At 30.7% G+C, this 21,285-nt stretch overlaps 1 protein-coding gene and 1 long non-coding RNA gene across 9 annotated transcripts; one reads left to right on the top strand and one right to left on the bottom strand.

The window, feature by feature from the left end:
- The first annotated feature begins 413 nt into the window (after positions 1-413).
- On the top strand, positions 414-2,238 carry LOC139867307 (uncharacterized). Its single transcript, XR_011765799.1, has 3 exons — positions 414-478; positions 605-653; positions 2,159-2,238. It is a non-coding gene; the product is annotated as an uncharacterized lncRNA (long non-coding RNA).
- A 1,715-nt stretch (positions 2,239-3,953) lies between these two features.
- LOC139865818 (uncharacterized) lies at positions 3,954-11,278 on the bottom strand. 8 transcript variants are annotated; one of them, XM_071853919.1, is made up of 6 exons: positions 11,163-11,278; positions 9,909-10,680; positions 5,821-6,018; positions 5,122-5,217; positions 4,901-5,008; positions 3,954-4,467 (listed from the first exon to the last, which is right to left on the bottom strand). In XM_071853919.1, the coding sequence occupies exons 3-6, from the start codon at positions 5,852-5,854 to the stop codon at positions 4,037-4,039; spliced, it is 669 nt and encodes a 222-aa protein (XP_071710020.1). In that variant the 5' UTR covers positions 5,855-6,018; positions 9,909-10,680; positions 11,163-11,278; the 3' UTR covers positions 3,954-4,036. The 8 variants fall into 8 exon arrangements, with proteins under 8 accessions (XP_071710020.1, XP_071710017.1, XP_071710022.1 ...); XM_071853916.1 differs by having other exon boundaries at positions 3,955-4,467; positions 4,901-5,035; XM_071853921.1 differs by having other exon boundaries at positions 3,955-4,467; positions 5,122-5,187.
- Positions 11,279-21,285: the final 10,007 nt, after the last annotated feature.

Here is a 21,285-nt window from a genome sequence, read left to right as displayed (position 1 = left end):
TCAACAAAAAGAAATTAACTACGTTTGAACTGAACATATTTTAAAAAACACTAAAGACGACAACAATAACAATGACGCATAACACATGAGCCGTTTTCCCTTCTGTAAATAAAACTGCGTTAAATATGAATACGCGGACCGAAAGACCCCGCCGCATCGCGCGGGCTAAACCGAACTAGTTAACACGGAAAAGGGTATATCTGGAAATAAAATAAGAGACGGATGAGTTTAAAAATAAATAAAAATGAACATAACCGTATGAGGAGTTGAGAAAAAATAGGATAGCGGTTTGTATTTCAAAATCGAAGATGAAAAACCGGCAATTGTTAACTGGAGCAGCATCAAAAACCTTCTTTCGTTTAATAACCATCGAATTGCAGTTCTATCTAATTGATAATTTTAACTGCTACCAGATACGGAGCATTTCAATTAATTCCAAATCAAAAAATTTTGTACCAGAAAACGTTCAAGAATCAAGGTATTGTGATGTTAATTTTATAATCGCAGACCATCAATTTATTAATTAGTAGGCTGTTTTTGATATAATTATTGTTTTGTTAATCTTTTTAATTTTTTTTTTTTTTTTTTTCGTGTGTGTGTAAAGGACATGGATGTTTCTGCGAGAAAATCACAAGCTCAACAAAACATTTCAGGTATGATTTATGTTGATGCATAATGTGTTTGCATGTCTGTTAATTTGTTAAAAGTCACTGAGTAAGTTAACAGAGGGGTTTACACGAGATTTGTTTACTTGTTTAGTTAGGAACCTAATTGTTGTTCATATCAGTCGTTGGCAAGTTGTTGTTGAATTAAGTATAATTTTTTTTTTTTTGTTAATTGTAATGTGATATTAGTATATTGTGACTAGTAAATTATTATTTGATAGTTTGTTAACAAGTTATAGTAAGTGTAATAAAATCTGTTAACATGTTTGCTTGGATGGTGGTATGTCTATGAACATGTTAATGGTAAGTGTTTATGGCAAACTATGAACAAGTTAGGTATTTAGAAGTCACAATAACAGTATATCCTATAATAGTAACCTATGATCATGAACGTTTGCAGCGTGTGAACTAATGAACGTTGTGATTATATGTGTTTTTTAATTTGTTACCATGTGAAATTATGTGAATTTGTTATCATTGGATTGTTTTGCGGACGAGTTCCGAATATACAAACTTGTTAACATGTTGTGAAAATGTTATAATGGTAACAAGATGTGCCAAAAAATATAATGTTTTGGTGGTTACTGAAATATATAGTTTTCTAGAATGCGTGTATGGTAGGATTACATTTAGGTTTGTTGACATGTTTTTGTTTTTTTTAAGTATCATTTTTTGATGGATTGTGAAAGTGTTCACTTGTGAAAGTGTTTACTTGAGATTACATGTAGGTTTGTTAACAGTTTAATTTTTTTTTTAATTATCAATTTTTTTTTTTTTTACATTCTGTTAAAACTTGTTTTGAAAGTTATTCAACTGTGTAGCTTATGTTAAAATGGTAAATTTATGTAACAGTTGCTATGTTATGTATATGTAACAGAAACTTTTTTGGTTAATAATATGTTAACATGTGTCTCAATGTGATTTTGTTAACATGTGTTTGGTTTATTTGTGTATGTGTTTAGAATTTTACAAAATTTTAACATGTTTGGAATATGGTAATATGGTAACAAGATGTAACAATGACTTTATGTTCATATGTGAAAGAAGGATAAGATTACTAGTTTGGTTATACGTTATAATTGCTTTGAAATATGTAGTGTACTGTGATGTTAACATATGAACAATTTCAAAGATTGTTATAATGTTAACTCGTGAATACATATAATTTACGTTAATTATTTTTTTTTTATTTTTTATTTTATTTAATCATGTTTTTTGCACAATTGTGAACATGGTTTGTAGATGTTAATATGGTAACAAGCTGCAATAGTAGCTATATGTACATGTACTGTATGAAATGTAAAGAATGTAGTCTGAATTGCTTTGTAACGGTTATGTAGAGTGTATTATTGTAAATAATTTGCAGGTTTGTTAGATTCCTGAATAATAAATATTTTTTAACAACTATATAAATGTTCACATTTATGTTTATACTTGATGATTAACAAAAGATGTGTTAAGGTTGATAACTCATAGAGATGCCTAATTTGAAGGTACGTATGTGAAGAACAAAAGTGTAAATCCCAAACAAAAATGTACTGCATTTATTGAAGATGAAGATGCTAATAATAGTGTACCATCGATGAAGGAAAGTGAAAGGAAGTGTAGAAGAAAAACGAATGGAAGTAACGATAATGGTGAGAATATGGAAGTTGACGGTGTTACAAATATAGACGTTGCTTCGAAGCAGGTGGACGAAGATGAGTCTAAACTACCATCAATTCGTACCAGATCATCTCCAAAGCCGCTGTTTAGTGCGATAAAGAAAATGAACTCAGTCCAAAAAGAATGCTTAAAATCTATGGGTTTTGGGGAATTGCTCAATTTCAATATTAATATTTTGCCGGGAAAGGTTACTTATTATGCGGTGGTCAAATTTAATGATGAAGATTTAGACTTCAAACTAAGAGCAGGCACGATTAAGGTAACAAAAGAAAGGATTCATGGAATTTTGGGCGTTCCCATCGGAGGAGTGAATATAAGATCATTGGGGTATAAAAGAAGACCAGATAAATAGATAATATATGGGATGCGTGGGTGAATCAGTTTGGTAAGAATAGTGTAAGTGCTGATGAAATACAGCAGATGATAAGTGAAAGTGAAGTTGCAGACTGGAATTTTAAGTTGAATTTCCTTGTTTTATTCACAAATGTACTGGGAAAGAAAGTTATTGCTGTCCAATGAAAACAAACAAAAATCTAAGGTGCTATTGGATGCTAGAAGTTATGCAAATAGCCTCAAGGCTCTTGGGAGGGGATATTAAGTATTGAGTAATGTTATTTTTTGATGGTAATAGAATATTAGTAGTTTTTGGTTTTTAAAGTCTGACTTTGGGGTGTAAGATGTTTGAGCATAGTTTTATGAACTTATTTCATTTAATGAATTAAATTTTATCATTTTATGAGCATGGTTTACTTGTAGAGTCCACACATGATGATCATTTAAGTTGAACTGAGTTTTCAAATTCTGCACTGATAACATAAACATCTAAAAAACGTGTCGTCCTCAACTACAAAAACACGTACATGTGTATTATTTGTTTGAAAATAACACAATCAAATGTAGTAAACCTGCACAAGATGTCAAAAGGAAGGAAAAATACCATCATGATCAAAATATAACTTTTGGACTTACTACTGTACATCCCAAATCCTGGTAACATGATACATATTTCAAATACAAAAACACTATACCAAAACCAATAGACATTAATCAAAGTATATGTATAAAAATTCATAATAGTATTCAGGCCAATGCAGTTTAGGTATTTTGTATCACCTTAAAAAAGAAAAAGAAAAAAAAAACCAAAAAAAAAAAAAAAAAAAATAGTCTGATTGCCACCATGATAATAATGCCATATTGAATACCACTTGTTATCGTGGATCAAAACTCCATAGACCATAAAAGAAATCTTCGATTTAACATAATTGAAGTCTAGTAGGGACAGCAAATACCACCTAATTAACCATTTGTTATTATGCACCCCATCCCACAAGGAATAAACACATTGTATAACACTAAAATGACCAATTTTGGATTTGAAGGCAAATGAGTGAAACCCACAAAAACAGATGGTACTAAACATTTATTAAACTAACATCCATAGACCAAAGACCTAAGCACAACGGGTATTGAGATTGGCGCAATAACCTGATATCACTATAACGAATTGAGTTACAAACAAAATAACAGCAAATAACAAGATGCACTTGCTGAACAAAGCAAAGAAAGAAAAAAAACATCTTAGCAACTTGCATCAAAATTATGAATACACCCTAGAAGCAAATTATATTATACAAATCTGTAAAGAACAGTTACTTGAAATTATTAAGCAAAAAAAAAATATAAATTAAACAGACACTAAGAGTAAATTAAATGTCACAGGAAAATAACAAACTAACACACAATAAGAGTGTTACTTTCATGTTCGAGTTTCGTCGACGACGTTGTGGCTTCTTTTTTATATTCTGCTCACTCGTCCCTTCAACATTTTCATTCTGTTCTTGACTTTTGTCCACCTGTACAGCCGGTTGTAATGAATCAACACCTGTTTTCTTATACGGTTTACCTTGTCTGTTGCAAACAAATAACCTATGAGATAAATCCCCATTTGCTTTACGTTTAGCCGTGTATTTTCTTACAGAGAAACCTGCTTTTTTGGCATAACCCTGATACAACACTAATGCTTCCTCAACTGAATTAAACATAGTTCCTACAACCGGTTTGTATGTTGTTTGAACTTCAGGTATGAAGTATCTGCTCCCATTAGGTGTGTAGAAATGAACACTTGAAATAGATGCACCTATTAGAATTTGTTTTATCACATGAACAAAGTCAACAATTGGTAAGCATCACAATCTGTAACGAATTATATTATGATTTAATCAAATGGATAAACACTAATCTGATTATATTAACTTATACAATCAACTAATAATCAAAATTAAAAAGGTGAGACTGATTTGTTGTTTCTCAAATGGATAAACACTAATCTGATTATATTACCTTATACAATCAACTAATGATCAACTAAGTTATACAATCTGATTATACTTTTTTACTTACTGTTGGTTCTCAGATTTCTTACAGATTTGTTGGTTCACAAATGTATAAACACTAATCTGATTATATTAGGTTATACAATCAACTAATGATCAAAATTAAAAAGGTGAGACTAATACACAAAAAATTCAAAATCGTATAATAATTTCAAAATATGTATGTAAATGTATTACCTTCGATTGTATTAGGGCTCGAGATTTCATCAACATTAAAGGGTTCCAGTTCAAGTGAGTCAAAAACGGCTGCTTGATTTGGTTCTCCATCTCCAGTTTTCTGAACTTCTTCAATACACAATTGGTCCAATTCATCTTGTATATCAGGCATTTGTTATCAATTAAAACTGATAATAATACTCGGCAAAAATGAAATTGAATTTCGGTAGTCGAATATATACTGCGTGAATCTTCAAATTGAAATATGGTTGATAGTATGTGCGATGGGTTTATTTGAAAATCCATAACTGCTATCAGAAGAGTCAGTTTCTTAACCGCTGTATGCATTTTGAAATTTAGATAAACTGATATAACAAATACACATCGGTAGACAATATCAGTATATTACTTTTTTAGCCCTATCTATTTTGGTTCTCATGGTTCTCACTAATTTGTTGGTTCTCAATTGAAATATATATATATATATTGAGAACAAATCATGTTGAGAAGAATCGGATGACAATTTCTACATACCATTTGCAGAAACATGTAAGATAAACAAATCATCTACTAATATAATAGATCTTATTAAAATCTCACCAACTGATGCTTATAAAATTGAAATGGCTTTTTAAACTATTATACTACGTATTACTTTTGTTGCATTACAAAGTAAATCTTTTGGGAGATTCAAAGACATGTATTGAGTAACACAAAACAAGGTCTAACGCCAAACAAACAAAGGTTTTGGGGTTCTTTTAACTTTATGTAACACAAAACAAGGTCTAACGCCAAACAAACAAAGGTTTTGGGGTTCTTTTAACTTTATGTCTCTTAGTCGCGTTGCATGCTACACCAAAGCAAGGACTTGTACAATTTCATTATAGGTTTAAACATGGAATTTAACTAACAATTAGGTTTAAACATGGAAGATGCCTGACCTTTTAAGAAGCCTTCGATTACTCTATTATACATCACCACAACCGCCGGAACCCTACCCAAGAACAACGTCGGAACCCTACAACCGTGATCTGTTGTCGGAACACTACAACCCTGCAAGGAGGTTCCGTAGTTGTTGGCCGCCGGTCGAAATTATGCATCTGTCGGTCGAAATTATGCATCCGCCGGTGGTTGTTGGCCTTAGTTGTTGAGATAAGGTGGTAGAAGTTTGAGTACGGTGGTAGAAGATGGAGTACGGTGCCGTATCCGAAGAGATAAAAAAGAGCATAAGTGATAGCGAGATGCAGAAACATATGTGTTTTGGTGGGTTTTTTTACCTTTTCGCACATTCACCAAAGACATTTCACCTAAAAAGTGGTAGATTAGGCGAAAAGTTAAAAAAAAAAACGGAAATATTGGGATAACGTGGCAGATTCTCATTGGGTCTTAAACTTTTTGCCTAATACGCCTATGTTTAGGCGAAAAGAATGCTTACTTTTGTAAACTTTCGTCTCACAGTGATTATTTTTGAGAGAGAAGTCTATTTTTGCTTATTTCAGTAATTTTCTCTTAACAGAAACATCTTTTACAAAACAAGTGGATCCCAAGGCCCACAAAAACAAAAATACAAGCTAAGCCCTATTAATTTAGCTATGAATGGACAACATCAAAGATCATTCTACTATTCTTCCGCTTTAGATTCCATATCTTCACAGCTTTTGACACAAAAATAGACCTTTTGACTTTAAAGTCAACCAAAATTTCAACTTGACAGTTTTAACAATCATTTTAGCTAATTGAATATGGAAGACTATGCATTTCTAAAAATTGCAGTAATAAGACAATAAGATGCTTACCAGATGCTTGCTTACTTCACCAAAAATGTTTTTGTTCAATTCCACAGCTAAACAGCCCACAACCTCATTGTTTGTTAAAATTTCAGCAACAAACAATACCCCTGATTCGGAGTTTTGATCTAGCTGAGCTAGATAAGAATGCAACTGCAGCAGACATTTAGACATTCATTGTTATACTTATGTATAAATAAATATAAATAGACATATGTAATATAACTATACTAAATTTACATTGGGTTGATTAACTAGTCTCTTTTTTTATACTGAGTTTGCTTAACATTGCAAGTAGCTAGCAACTTCTCAATTGTCTGTCAAACATTGATTTTATATTAACATAATGTTAATTAGAAAAAAAAAACTTAATCATACAAAATATTATATTAATACATACATTAAGATAATTCTGCCCAAAAGATCTCCGAATAGTAAACTTCTTATAATAAAAATCTTATCATCGAAAGAGTAGGCTCATATTTGACCAGAATTCTAAATTGATTAGAACAACAACTGTATTAATAATAACTTTTTTGCCAGATAAAATGATTAGATTGATGACAATGAAAAGGTGCTACACCTCTGTTTCTTATAGAGTATGTGAGATTTTGTTTTTCAAGCATGAATTGGCTGCTTGTTTCGTTTACTTTTTTTCAGTTTTGTAATATTTAGTTATTTTTTATTCAGATTGCTGCAGGTTTGAGAAACCACTCATTTGCTAACAGTCTGTTTAATCATGCCAGGTTGCTTACAACTGCTAAGCATCCATTTGATAATGGACATTTGAGCCCTTCTTGAACACCATTTAGTAGTGTTGTATGTGATTAATTTTTTATTAATGATTTGACTGTTAGTTATATTTGCTGCTTTTCATTGGATTTTTAATAATTATAGTTCTTATTCTTATTCAATGAAAATAATTATTAAAAATTCAATGAAAAGCAGCAAATATAATTAACAGCGAAATCATTAATTAAAAATTAATCACATACAATATTACTAAATGGTGTGCAAGAAGGGAGCAAATGTCCATTATCAAATGGATGCTTAGCTGTTGTAAGCAATCGGGTTTGATTAAACAAATTGTTAGCAAATGAGTGGTTTCTTAAACCTGCAGCAATCTGAATAAAAAATAACTAAATATTACAAAACTGAAAAAAAGTAAACGAAACAAGCAGCCAATTCATACCAATTCATACCTGAAAAACAAAATCTCACATAGTCGATAAGAAACAGAGGTGTAGCACCTTTTCATTGTCATCAATCTGAACATTTTACCTGGCAAAAAAGTTATTATTAATACAGTTGTTCTAATCAATTCAGAATTCTGATCAAATAAGAGCCTACTCTTTCGATGATAAGATTTTTATTATAAGAAATTTACTATTCGGAGAGCTTTTGGGCAAAATTATCTTAATGTATGTATTAATATAATATTTTGTATAATTAAGTTTTTTTTTTTTTCTAATTAACATTATGTTAATATAAAATAAATGTTTCATAGAAAATTGAGAAGTTGCTAACTACTTGCAATATTAAGCAAACTCAGTATAAAAAAGAGACTCCAGTTAATCAACCCAATGTAAGTTTAGTATAGTTATATTACATATGCCTATTTATATTTATTTATAAATAAGTATAACAATGAATGTCTAAATGTCTGCTGCAGTTGCATTCTTATCTAGCTTAGCTAGATCAAAACCCCGAATCAGGGGTATTGTTTGTTGCTGAAATTTTAACAAACAATGAGGTTGTGGGCTGTTTAGCTGTGGAATTGAACAAAAACATTTTTGGTGAAGTAAGCAAGCATCTGGTAAGCATCTTATTTTGTTATTACTACAATTTTTAGAAATGAATAGTCTTCCATATTCAATTGGCTAAAATGATTGTTAATACTGTCAAGTTGAAATTTTGGTTGACCTTAAAGTCAAAAGGTCTATTTTTGTGTCAAAAGCTGTGAAGATATGAAAGCTAAAGTGGAAGAATAGTAGAATGATCTTTGATGTTGACCATTCATAGCTAAATTAATAGGGCTTAGCTTGTATTTTTATTTTTGTGGGCCTTGGGATCCACTTGTTTTGTAAAGGATGTTTCTGTTAAGAGAAAATTACTGAAATAAGCAAAAATAGACTTCTCTCTCAAAAATAATCACTGTCTGACGAAAGTTTACAAAAGTAAGCATTCTTTTCGCCTAAACATAGGCATATTAGACTTGTACTAACGCCGCGTCAGTCAACAAACGTGGCAGGGGATGACAGCATTTGACGTCGTTAACACGGCGTCAATTTTTGACGCACTTTTCCGTTCGTTCCTTTTTTTGACGGTACAAACTTCTTACGTGAAATTTACATTGAGTCAATCATATGTTTTCTACATTTATATTTATTATTTAATTTATTTTTTTTCCCACCCAATTTCCAATCAGATTTTACCACATCACCCTTCAAATATTTGACAAAAAAACTTGACATTTTGGGTTAACGGGGGTCAAATACAGTCACAGTCAAAAACCCACTTTTTCACCAAAAAGTGCATTATTCGCCTCTGACATCACAGTCAGGGTTGAAAACAGTCTTAGGCGAAAAGTTTAAGACCCAATGAGAACCTGCCACGTTATCCCAATATTTCTGCTATTTTTTTTTCAAACTTTTCGCCTAATCTACCACTTTTTAGGCGATTTAGGCGAAATGTCTTTGGTGAATGTGGCGTAACAAGCAGCCAATTCATGCCTAAAAAAAAAATCTCACATACTCTATAAGAAACAGAGGTGTAGCACCTTCTCATTGTCATCAATCTAAACATTTTACCTGGCAAAAAGTTATTATTATTGTGTTAAATTAAAACTCATATAACATAAAATGCTTTAACAGATCTAATAAACATAAAAGTAGATTATAAGAACAGATCTGATGGAAACATAAACGAATTTGCATAACATCATGAATTGCAACTGAAAATGATCAAAAAATACTAGATCTGATTGAATTAACAATACATAATTGAGATTCATACAGTATTATCATAATTTGCAATCTGAAAATTAAAGAAAACAAAAGTAGATCCAATAAAATCAATAACGTACATAAATCAAGCATTCCAATAATTATTAATGAATTATCAGAAAATACAGTAATTATAATTTTCATAAATGGTAAATAATCACAAAATACAGTAATCATAACTAATTATAACGTAAATACTATGATAATCTATGGATCAATCATCCAAATCATTCGTACCTGATTAAATGAAGCTATAATTTGGAAAGAATCAATCGTATTGGATTATAGTAGCAGCATATTTTAATTTCAAATAAATTTGGGGGTAAAGAACTGTGATGTAATCGTTGTGATAAAAAGGGCTTTTATAGGGCAATTAAAATTGGGGGTTTTCTCAATGGTACCGTAATAAGGGTTTGTTTGGTTAAAATAACAAAGAAATTAAAAATTTTAAAATCAAATAAGACTGAGCTTTTTCTGAGTATGGGTGTGTTAAGATGCATTAAGAAATAGATTAAAACTTTTGCTTATATGTGTATTTTAAACAAAAAATAGATATTTAAAAAACAATCATTACATAAAAACTACTGTATAATGTAAGAATTCACAATTGCGTGTCAGTCATGTTTTTTTATCTATTAGCAACAGTATAAGTTGAGTATAGTTCAAATTTCAATCAATCCATTCCTTAGTCCATTACAATCAAAATTATAAGAAATAATGGATTACTCAATAATTAGTAATGATAGTATTAACTTGTTCAAACCAAACAACGTCATATACACATCTCATAATACACCAAACCAAACACTCGTCTATTTTTTATTAAAAAAATTACCCAAAAAATTACCCAAAACTACTGTACAAAAAGAAATAAAATGTACCTTGAATTTGTAGAATAACCCAAAAAAATATAACTCGACATGTTGAGCACAAAATCTGAGCACCGTTCTTTAACCCAAAAATAATAAAACTCTACGCACCATTGGGTTAAAGTATCACTAGCCGATTCCTGTTTCAATTTACACAACAACAGGAAAAAAAAATGTCAAATCTAAAATCTATGTATAAAAATAAAGTAAAAATTAATTTAAATACTAATATATTTTAGTTTATAATATAATAAATCAATTAAAAAATTTTAGAACCCAGTTCATCGGGCGATCCATCGATATCAAACTGCAAATATCATACCATTAACATTTTATCTAGCATATGTATAATGGATCTTGATTTGCTATTTAGATGAAACAATAAACCATCAAAAGATGTTCAAAACAAAGAAAATAAAAGATGTTATCTTTATTCCGATGACGAAAATAAAGATAAAGATTGTAATTAAAAAACATCCAGATCTGATTTGTTGTATTGCGATTGAAAAATAAAAACAAAAAAAACAGATCCATACATATATTTATATACTATGCTAGATAATTCAATTAAATAAATATAAAATATAGAGAGGAAGAGAGGGATGTATATACATATACATACTATATGAAGATCCATAACGCAGCGGTGGTGAAGTCAAAGATCGGAAACCGAAAGGGCAGCAAAGAAGAACGGAGGTAGGTAAATTTACAAGGTCCCAAGGAAAACACATTTATTTATATTCGTATTTATAGAAGTTATCTTGATGATAGGGTTAAAGTATACGGAGTTTGTTGTGTCCATTCAACGTGTCACACTTAAAGTACATTGTATATTATACCGTATATGTAGTAGGATCAAGGTAAAGGTAACTAATCGGGGGGAAGCGGAGGAAAGCAATTTTTTTTTTTTCGTTTTTTAATAAAACTTTGTTCACGAACATTATAGATTGGATGAAAATATGAATATTTAATAAAGACACTTTGTGATAAATGTTTTTATTTTGGCGGGAAAACGCTCGAAAAATTAATATATAACAATTGTCGTGTTTTTTCGAGCGTATGTTGAGGTTTTAGATATTAGGGTTTAGATATTAGGGTTTAGTTAGAGTTTTTAACACGAACGATTTAGAGTTTAGGGTTTTGGGTTTTGGGTTTTGGGTTTGGGGACTAAACCCAAAACACTAAACCCTAAACCCTAAATTCTAAATCGGGCTAAATTTTACTTCACAAAACATGAAGAAGAAAAAAACGTTAACATTTTTCACGATCAATATTATCTTGAATGTTATTTTTGTCGATCGTTTTCCCGCCTAAATAATAACATTCGTCATGAATTTTCTTTTTTAAATGTTCATATTTTCATCCAATCTATAATGCTCGTGAACAAAGTTTTTTCTAAAAACGAAAAAAAAAAAATATTTCCCCCGCTTCCCCCGATTGGTTACTTCCAAATTGATCCTGCCCCTACGGTGTATTATAAATTATAAATTATAAATTATATATAATATACTACCTCCGTCCCACCACAAGTGTCCACATTTCTATTTTGGGATGTCTCATTTCAAGTGTCCACTTTGTGTTTCAACCAATGAGAATAGGTTATTCTGGAGATAGAAGATTTCTTATTGGTGGAGAATGAAGTTAGTGGAATTTCTTAAAACTGTGTGCAAAAGGTAAATGGACACTTGTAATGGGACGGATGGAGTATAATACTTTAATTTAAAATAATTAATTAACTTAATTTTAATTAAAATTAATAATAAGAGTATGGATATATAGATAGATTTTTATTTTTTATTTTTTGAAAAACAACTTTTTATTACTATTAACGACAGGGTTTGTCTATTGTGTGCCCCTAGGCATACTATAAAATGTTATTACATCAATTTATCAATTTAGTTTTTAAATCCTAATAATAAGTACAGATAAAATAATTCAGTTTTTTGTGTTCTTCCATATTTACCCTTTATCATTTTAATATCAAATTAGTTTTAGAATTAACAAACTCAAATACTACTTTCATATTTTACGTTGAATCATCAGTGATTTTTTCAATAAAATTGCTTCCACATTTTCTCATTAAAAATACAAAAGGAACATATATATGATGCATAATGCATACCAAACCTCCAATTTTTTTTATGTGCTTCCATTGTATGATGCATAATGCATACCCAAACATCCAAAAAAAACTTGTGCTTCCATTGTATGATGCATACTGCATACTCCTATTTCATTTAATCAATCATATATTCATATGTGTGCGCATGATCTCAATAAATACTAAAAGTCAATACCTTCATAATCCACAATACCAGTTTAACCATTTATTCAAGATAAAACATTGAATTGAAGGAAAAATGTCTTCAAACTACATTGACACCTACATTGACACCCATCCAAAATAGTTCATAAAATATAGTTCAAGAACGAATTGAATAAAATAACAATATAACTCACCACCAACATTCTTAACATTTGGTAGATAAAATAGGATTTAGTTCTTCATTTCCTGAATCGATTTTCTTTCTTTTAGTAGATATCTCTGAGGAATTGTTTTCCAACTGAATATTTGTTGTTTCTTTGCAAGTGGTAATATTGTGACCAAAACACTTGCATCGTCCACAACGCCTTGCTTGTTTTGTCAACTCTTTTCCACTTTTCTTCCGTTTTTGTTGTGGTCGACCTTTAGTTTTAGATTTGATAGGGCACTGAACTAAATCAATTTCATCAAATACAAGCTCACCATCTTTATAAGAGTCTGAATCCTCAAGACTTGATCGTTGATGCGATGAACATGCACCATCATTTTCTATATCGTTTCGGCTCCATCGTGGATGTAAATAGATAGAAGGGATCTCAAAGCAACCCACATGGATAAACACACATAAAATATGACGACAAAGTATGCCAACAAATTCAAAGTTTTTGCAAGTACACATAGCCACCTTACCATCCCAAAAGACCGTGTGACAACGTGTTGCTTTGTGATGTTTGACAATAAACTTGTTGCCATCATTTTCAGGACCAAATATTGAATTGCATTACCAAACTGCTCTTGAAATTTCTTAAATGCGAATGGAGTAAAGAAGCGATGAGCTTGTTCTTCTAATGGTGAAACTGATCACAAATTTGACCCCCTATACTTCTCCAACATGGTATCATGTAATTGTTTTTGCTCTACGTCTTCAATTGCAAGATCAACCTAAACAAATATCATACCAAATAAAATCATGAGTCAAGATAATATTATTTATTTAAATGGGCATACGCAAATATAGAATACAACATACTTGTCTAATAAACTGCGTTAGGGAAGTACGAGAAGAAATAAATCTTTTTACAAATGCATTGATACTTTCTGATCTTCCGGTAGTTGTCATGCCGCCAAAGAAAAATTCCCTAAGATAAGCCGGCACCCAAAAAGTTTTAATCTCATATAAACCTAAAACATGCTTATTATTGGTGAGATTGTATTTTGTAGTTACAAGTGGCCACTGTTGCTCAAATTCTTCAACTGTATCTAACTTATTATTGGTGAGATTGTATTTTGTAGAAGTCTGAACACCAATTTGAATACTCACTTCTTAACACCGACGTAAACCAACTACTAAATTTAGAAGTTATATGCCATATGCAAAATGCATGTTTAGTTGAAGGCATTTCTTTTACAATTGCACGAGTCATCCATCTATCTTGATCCGTCAAGATTGTCTGCGGGGACTTTTTCATAAGTACTAAAAAGATCTGCATGTTATAAATAAGTTATTGGTTATTTAAGCGCTACACTCCCAATCAATTGAAAAAAAATTACCACGTTTTAAGTGCAAACAAATATATATTGTATAACATTAAAAATATAAAACGAGTAAAAAAAAATGTTGATTACCTTAAAGAGCCATTTAAATGTACTTGACGTCTCATTGCGTAGAAGTGCACAACCAAGTAATATAGTTCTTCCATGATTGTCAATACCAACAAATATGCCAAAAGGCATGTCATATGAGTTGGCCTTGTAAGTAGTATCAAACACTACAACATCTCCATATTTTTGATACATGCCAAAGCAATGAGCATGAGACCAAAAAATATGTTCTAGTTTTTTATCACTGTCAATAGTAAATGCATATTTAAAGTTTGAATTTTTTTATTTTTTTCATTTTTACAATACTCTAAGAGCTCTTGTGCATCATTTTGAGAGTGTTGTTTATGATTCTTGCCTATGAAATTATGAACATCTATTCTAAGAAAAGAAAGTTCCCCGTGCCTTACATTCTTTTCGAGCTCCATTACATCTTGTTGAACCCCGGTTTCTTTGTTTTTTTGAGTAATCAACTAGTTTGACTCTTGGATGTCCTTCACGGTGACAAACGAAGTCGCGTCTATTTTTTTTCCAGATTTGTTATCAAACCTTCCTTTACGAATTGAAAATCCATTCATTCTAGCACAATTTTTATAGAAAATAAATGCCTCTTCTGTGATGACCCGGAAATTTCTGATCAAATTTAAACTGTAACCTTTATATATATCCGACACGATAAGCAAATCTGTAATGATTGAGTCTCGAAAGTTTTGAAACTATATTCATTTAATCAAATACCCTTTGACCATGCCTAACGATTCACGAACAATTATGTGTATACTGATAATTGAAAACGTTAACAAAGTATTAGATATATAATACTTTACACAAACGAGTTTGTTTCGATATTTGTTCAATATAGTTATTGACAGAATTAAAAGATAATATCAAATGATTGAATTATCAGATACATTGAACTATGACTATGAGTCTCTGTTATGAGGTCCACTTTGAATTAGGAAACCCTTACTTTTTAACGGTATTCGGAATAAATGGTAAAGTGATTTACAAGTAAGAACAAAGTATCACTTATTGGGAGTTAGACAAAAGTTAGTGGAGAATCGAATTTCATAATACTCGATTTATCATATAGAAGGAATAATTGGGATAAGATTCGTTGACTAGATAAACCCATTTGATATGTTATATTAAGATATATTATTTAGAAAATTAAGGAAATTAAACTAAACATTTACGCATAAAAGAATGAAATCAAATTAAGTTTTAAAGCATAAACGTTATAGGATTTTCGATTTTGTAAAGGATCTTAAATTATATAATTAGTTTTGAAAGGATAACTAGAATGTTATTAGATAAATATTTCAAAAATATGTATAAGATTATAAATTTTAATTTAAATTGGTCATAAAACGTTTTGATATTAAACTAATATTAATAAATAGGCTTTGATAAATAACAAGATTATGAATTATAAAAGTAAATGACCAAAACACTCAAAAGATTAAGTTACACTTTGAGTGGGTTAGTTTTTAATTAATTTAAGTCTAGTTCATAATAAAGGTACATGTCACAAAACGTTTAATTTAAAATAAAATATTTTGTTAAACAACGAGTCACTGATTTATAAAAGTAAATGACCACAACGCTCAATTTTATAAATTACATTTTTTATAAGGTAATTTATTGTTGAGTAAGCCTAATTTTTGTAAAAGGTACACGTCACGTAACGTAAAAGGCTAGTTTTCTAAACGTACGAAAGTGCGCCCGAAAAACCGAAAGTGGTACATGAGTTGTGAGACCATGACCGTGTCATTTTTGTAAAAATTATATTTTTACCATGAGCGTAAATATAATATAATATTTAATTAATTCTAAAGATTAAATATATTATAATTAAAATAATCTATAAGTTTATAGTGTGTCACGTAAATTGTGTGATATAATTGGAAACGTGGTGTCGGTAAGGGAATGAGATTGGATACCAGCTATATTAACTTTTCATGTGAACGCATGTAATAAACATACACATCGCATGAGATGAATAGTTTGGCCAAATCATTATAAATTGCACGATCACATTTTGGATGAAAACACACACACAATTCGCAAATTACTCTGTATATATAATTATTATTATTATTATTATTTTTATTATTATTATTATTATTATTATTATTATTAGGAGTATTAGTATTATTATTAGTAATACACATAAAATACTACGACGAGGTCATGAGTGAATTATTTCCAAAATGGATTTTTTTTCAAGAGTGGGATAGAGCTAAGGAAATTATGGGTTATAGCTATGGAGGTTATGGGTAATGTTCGGGGGTATGCTCTTGAGGTCAATTTAGTGTTTGTCATCTCCGTTGCGTCTACGTACCTTTCCTACAATATTGAATCTCAATATTGATACGTGAGTACTCATAATTTGTTTTACATACTAATAGTGTATCCCTGACTAGTGCTCGAGAATATAGGATTGTGCATGCTTGTATATTTGATATTGCCCTTAGATAAGTTATGTTGAATCTTAAAGGTGGTTATACTAGGGATGAAATAAGATATAAGATATGCATGTCATTGGAAAGCTAGCGAAAAATTGAGAACTTTTCGTTTAGATATCGAATGGATTCAATGAACGGTTAGAAAGTTATGAATTAAACAATTAATTTCGTAATTAAAATTGCTGATATTAATTAGTGAACTAATTTTCTGGGTTATAAAAAGTGGTTATTTGAATTCTACTCGTCGAGTAGATGAATTTTCATATAAAGCACGTCTCGTTTCGTTGAACGGTTGTCAAGTTATGGACAAAAGAAGTTTTGTAAATTTTGATGAAATGTTGAAACGGAAACTGAAATTCTCGCTGATCTGCGTTGTTTCAGATTAAAACAAAAATACCACTGAATTCTTTGCTGAAAGGTCTAACAAACGACTCTGGCCATTTGTCAATTCGAGTCTCGACGATTTTTCTAAAAATCGTCAAAGTTGACTGTTTGGTCACATTTTAAAATTTTGAAAAGAGCTGAAACTTTTTATTTGAAAATGTCAGTTTTGTATCAGTTGTCATGGTCGGCCTGATGTGTGTCTACTTTTGCCAAAAATCATGTTATATCTTTGTGGTAACGAGAATTTACAGGCTTTGACCGTTTGTCAATCCGAGTTTCGATGAATTTTCTAAAAATCTCCAAAGTAGGCTACTCGGTCACTTTTGTAAATTTATTAAAGCTGAAAAATTAACTTTGAAACGCCGAAACCACGTTGGCAACTACGAGTTGTCTAGGTTTAGTTAACTTCTGTAAAATTTATGTTTAATCTTTTTGGTAATGTGTAACTTTTATCTTTGGCCGTTTATAAATCGGAGTTCCGATACTTTTTCTAAAAATCGCTGAAGTGGCCGTTTAGTCATGTTTGACCGAAAAATCACTTTTGTATAAGTTATTGTATTTTTGCATGCGACCTCGTTTTTACTTTAACCTTTGACTTTTGACCTTGAACTTTGATTTTTCCCGTTAACTTTTCAGTTATTTTTTTTTGTGTTGACTTTCTCTAAATACTAAAATACTATTTTATGATTATGAAACCATTTGTGTTACGTTGTTTCACACGTCACCTTTTACTAGAATTTTAACTGAGCATGGGTAATATAACATGTTACTATACTGTTGAGTCAGACTCGAGCATTAGGATTGTGGTACACTATGACTTGGCCTAAATTGTTAGACAAATATTGACCAACATATAAATATATATAATTAATATAGGTTCGTGAATCCGAGGCCAACCTTGCACTTGTTCAATGACGTTATATGTATTTTTACTACGAAATACAGTATGGTGAGTTTCATTACTCCCTTTTTATATATATTTTTGGGACTAAGAATACATGCGCTGCTTTTATAAATGTTTTACGATATAGACACAAGTAATCGAAACTACATTCTATGGTTGAATTATCGAAGTCGAATATGCCCCTTTTTATTAAGTCTGGTAATCTAAGAATTAGGGAACAGACACCCTAATTGACGCGAATCCTAAAGATAGATCTATTGGGCCTAACAAACCCCATCCAAAGTACCGGATGCTTTAGTACTTCGAAATTTATATCATGTCCGAAGGAGGATCCCGGAATGATAGGGGATATTCTTATATGCATATTGTTAATGTCGGTTACCAGGTGTTCACCATTTGAATGATTATTTTTGTCTCTATGCATGGGACGTATATTTATGAGAACTGGAAATGAAATTCTTGTGGTCTATTAAAATGATGGAAATAAATGATTATGATAAACTAATGAACTCACCAACCTTTTGGTTGACACTTGAAAGCATGTTTATTCTCAGGTTTGAAAGAGATCTTCCGCTGTGCATTAGCTCATTTTAAAGATATTACTTGGAGTCATTCATGACATATTTCAAAAGACGTTGCATTCGAGTCGTTGAAGTTCATTAAAGATTATTATTAAGTAAATGACAGATTAGGTCATTTATAGTTTGGATATTATGAAATGGTATGCATACATGTCAATTTTCGATGTAAAGAAAGATTGTCTTTTAAAAACGAATGCAATGTTTGTAAAATGTATCATATAGAGGTCAAATACCTCGCAATGTAATCAACTATTGTGAATCGTTTATAATGTATATGAACGGGTCCTTTCATCTTCTTCACTAAGAAAACACTGACCGACAAATGACTTTTCTAAATCTAAAACATTCGTATCACCCTCTTCTTCAATAAGCAATCGTTCTTCTTCAGTGACAAATGGCTTTTCTAAATCTAAAACATTCGTATCAACCTCTTCTTCAATAAGCGATCGTTCTTCTTCAGTGACTTCTTCAAGTGGTAATTCATTAAAGTCAACGTGAAATAGTTGCATCATCTACAAAAAGAAGGTAACATACATAGTTACATACAAATTTAATACTGTTAAATGAAAATAATTATATGGTTAAGTGTCAAATAGTCATTACCTTTTTTATTGCATATGAAGTCACTACATATATAAAAATAAAAAATAAAAAATAAATTAACAATAAATAGAAGATGAATAATAAGAAGAAGTGAAGGTAGTTTTGGTTGAAAAAGTGATAACAAAATGAATTAAATACATATTAATCAAATGTAGAGGGAAAAATTGAAGGGAGTTTTTTTCTTAAATTCTGGACTAATATTCAAAGTCATGGAAATCTTAAGCTATATCTACGTAAAATATGGGAGTTCAGTTTTGTTATTTTTAGATTGGTAAAACGTGATTTAATATTAAATAGATAAGGGTAATTATGGAAGAACGAGAAAAGAAAAAAACATTTGTTGCAGATATTGTTGAGATTTGGAATTTAAAAGCTTGTAATGACAATTTATTATATCCTCCTTGGCATACATTAGATAAATCCTTAACAACAATTTACAATTGATGAGCATGTAGTTTGCTCAGCACGAAATACAGCTCGATATATACATTACATTACATATCCTCGAAGCTAAATCTATTATTTACATAGACACGATCAAATTTACATACTTCAACCTGGATCCCAATTATTTATTTGCCGGAAGCATAACGTGCTAGGATGGAGTAATCATTGGTGTCACTCAATAGGATTTAGCCCCGAACAATTGTTTACCCACTCGAATGCTTTAACTTGAATCTATCTATATAGATAGATTTTACACTTATATTTTTCTTTTAAGGCAAGGACCATTTTACGATTTGGTTTAAAAAAGACACAACATGTATTATACATTTACTTCAACTTACATATTTGGTTTGTATTATTCATTTTACGTTATGTTTAAAAAAGACACAATATGAAAACACGTGAATCTAATTTTAATAGAGTATTCTAAAGAGAAATATTATTAAATATATAAGGCCTTTGTAATTTTAGTGTATGTTAAATAATTGGAAGGCTAAATCGTTATCTTCTGGTGCAAGGCTCACAGTAATTAAATCGGTATTATTTAATCTTCCCCTTTACTTTTTCTCACTTTTTAAAGCCCTGTCTTGTGTGTTAAATAAACTTGAGAGCTTGAGACGTTGACTTTTTTTGGGGTGGGTCGAGCGATGTTTCTAAAATGACGTGGATTAAATGAGATACGTGTCTTTTACCTTATAATAAAGGGGGTTAAATATTGGTTCTCTGGCCATTAAAAACCAAGCTCTCCTTGCCAAATGATGGTGGAGATTCAAAACGGAAAATCATTCTCTTTGGGCTAATGTTATTAAAAACATTTATGGGGAGGACGAGGTTTAAATGATTCATATTCTCTACCGGTAGATCGAAAAACATCCACTTGGTCATGTATTTTAAATGTAGGAAAAAAATTAAATAATCTTGACACTCCTTTTAGTTTGTCATTTAAAAAACAGGTCGTAGATGGTAAAAATACAAAGTTTTGAGTGGACAAATGGCTTGGAGACTTTATCTTAATATATAAATTTAGCAGACTTTATCGCTTAGATACTAATCCAGATACAACTGTGTTTGACCGAGTTCGTTGGGGGGTTAATTGTGTTCATAATCATTGGTATTGGTCCCGTAGTATCTCGAGGAGACTACTAGGGGACGTCACCAATCTTACTAATATTTTAGCCAGTTTTTGTTCCTTACAGCTCTGGACGTGAGGATTGGACATGGATGCTATCTCCAAACGAATCGTTTTCGCTGAATGTCCTTAACTCTCTTATAGCTCATGCGAAACATAATAATCTTGCTAACTCCATCTCCACCCTTCGTAACAAGCTAGTGCCCTTAAAGGTAGAAATATTCATTTGGTAAGCTAGATACAATCGCCTACCTACAAGGGTTGAATTAGATAAACGTGGTCATGATTTAGGATCGATCCGATGCCCGATGTGTGACAATGATTTGGAAAGCATTGATCATTCCTTATTTTCATGCAAAGTGGTTGC

The sequence above is a fragment of the Rutidosis leptorrhynchoides genome, chromosome 9, assembly GCF_046630445.1.
Source record: "Rutidosis leptorrhynchoides isolate AG116_Rl617_1_P2 chromosome 9, CSIRO_AGI_Rlap_v1, whole genome shotgun sequence".
NCBI classification, from domain to species: domain Eukaryota; kingdom Viridiplantae; phylum Streptophyta; class Magnoliopsida; order Asterales; family Asteraceae; genus Rutidosis; species Rutidosis leptorrhynchoides.
This window is presented reverse-complemented; position numbering and strand designations above follow the sequence as displayed.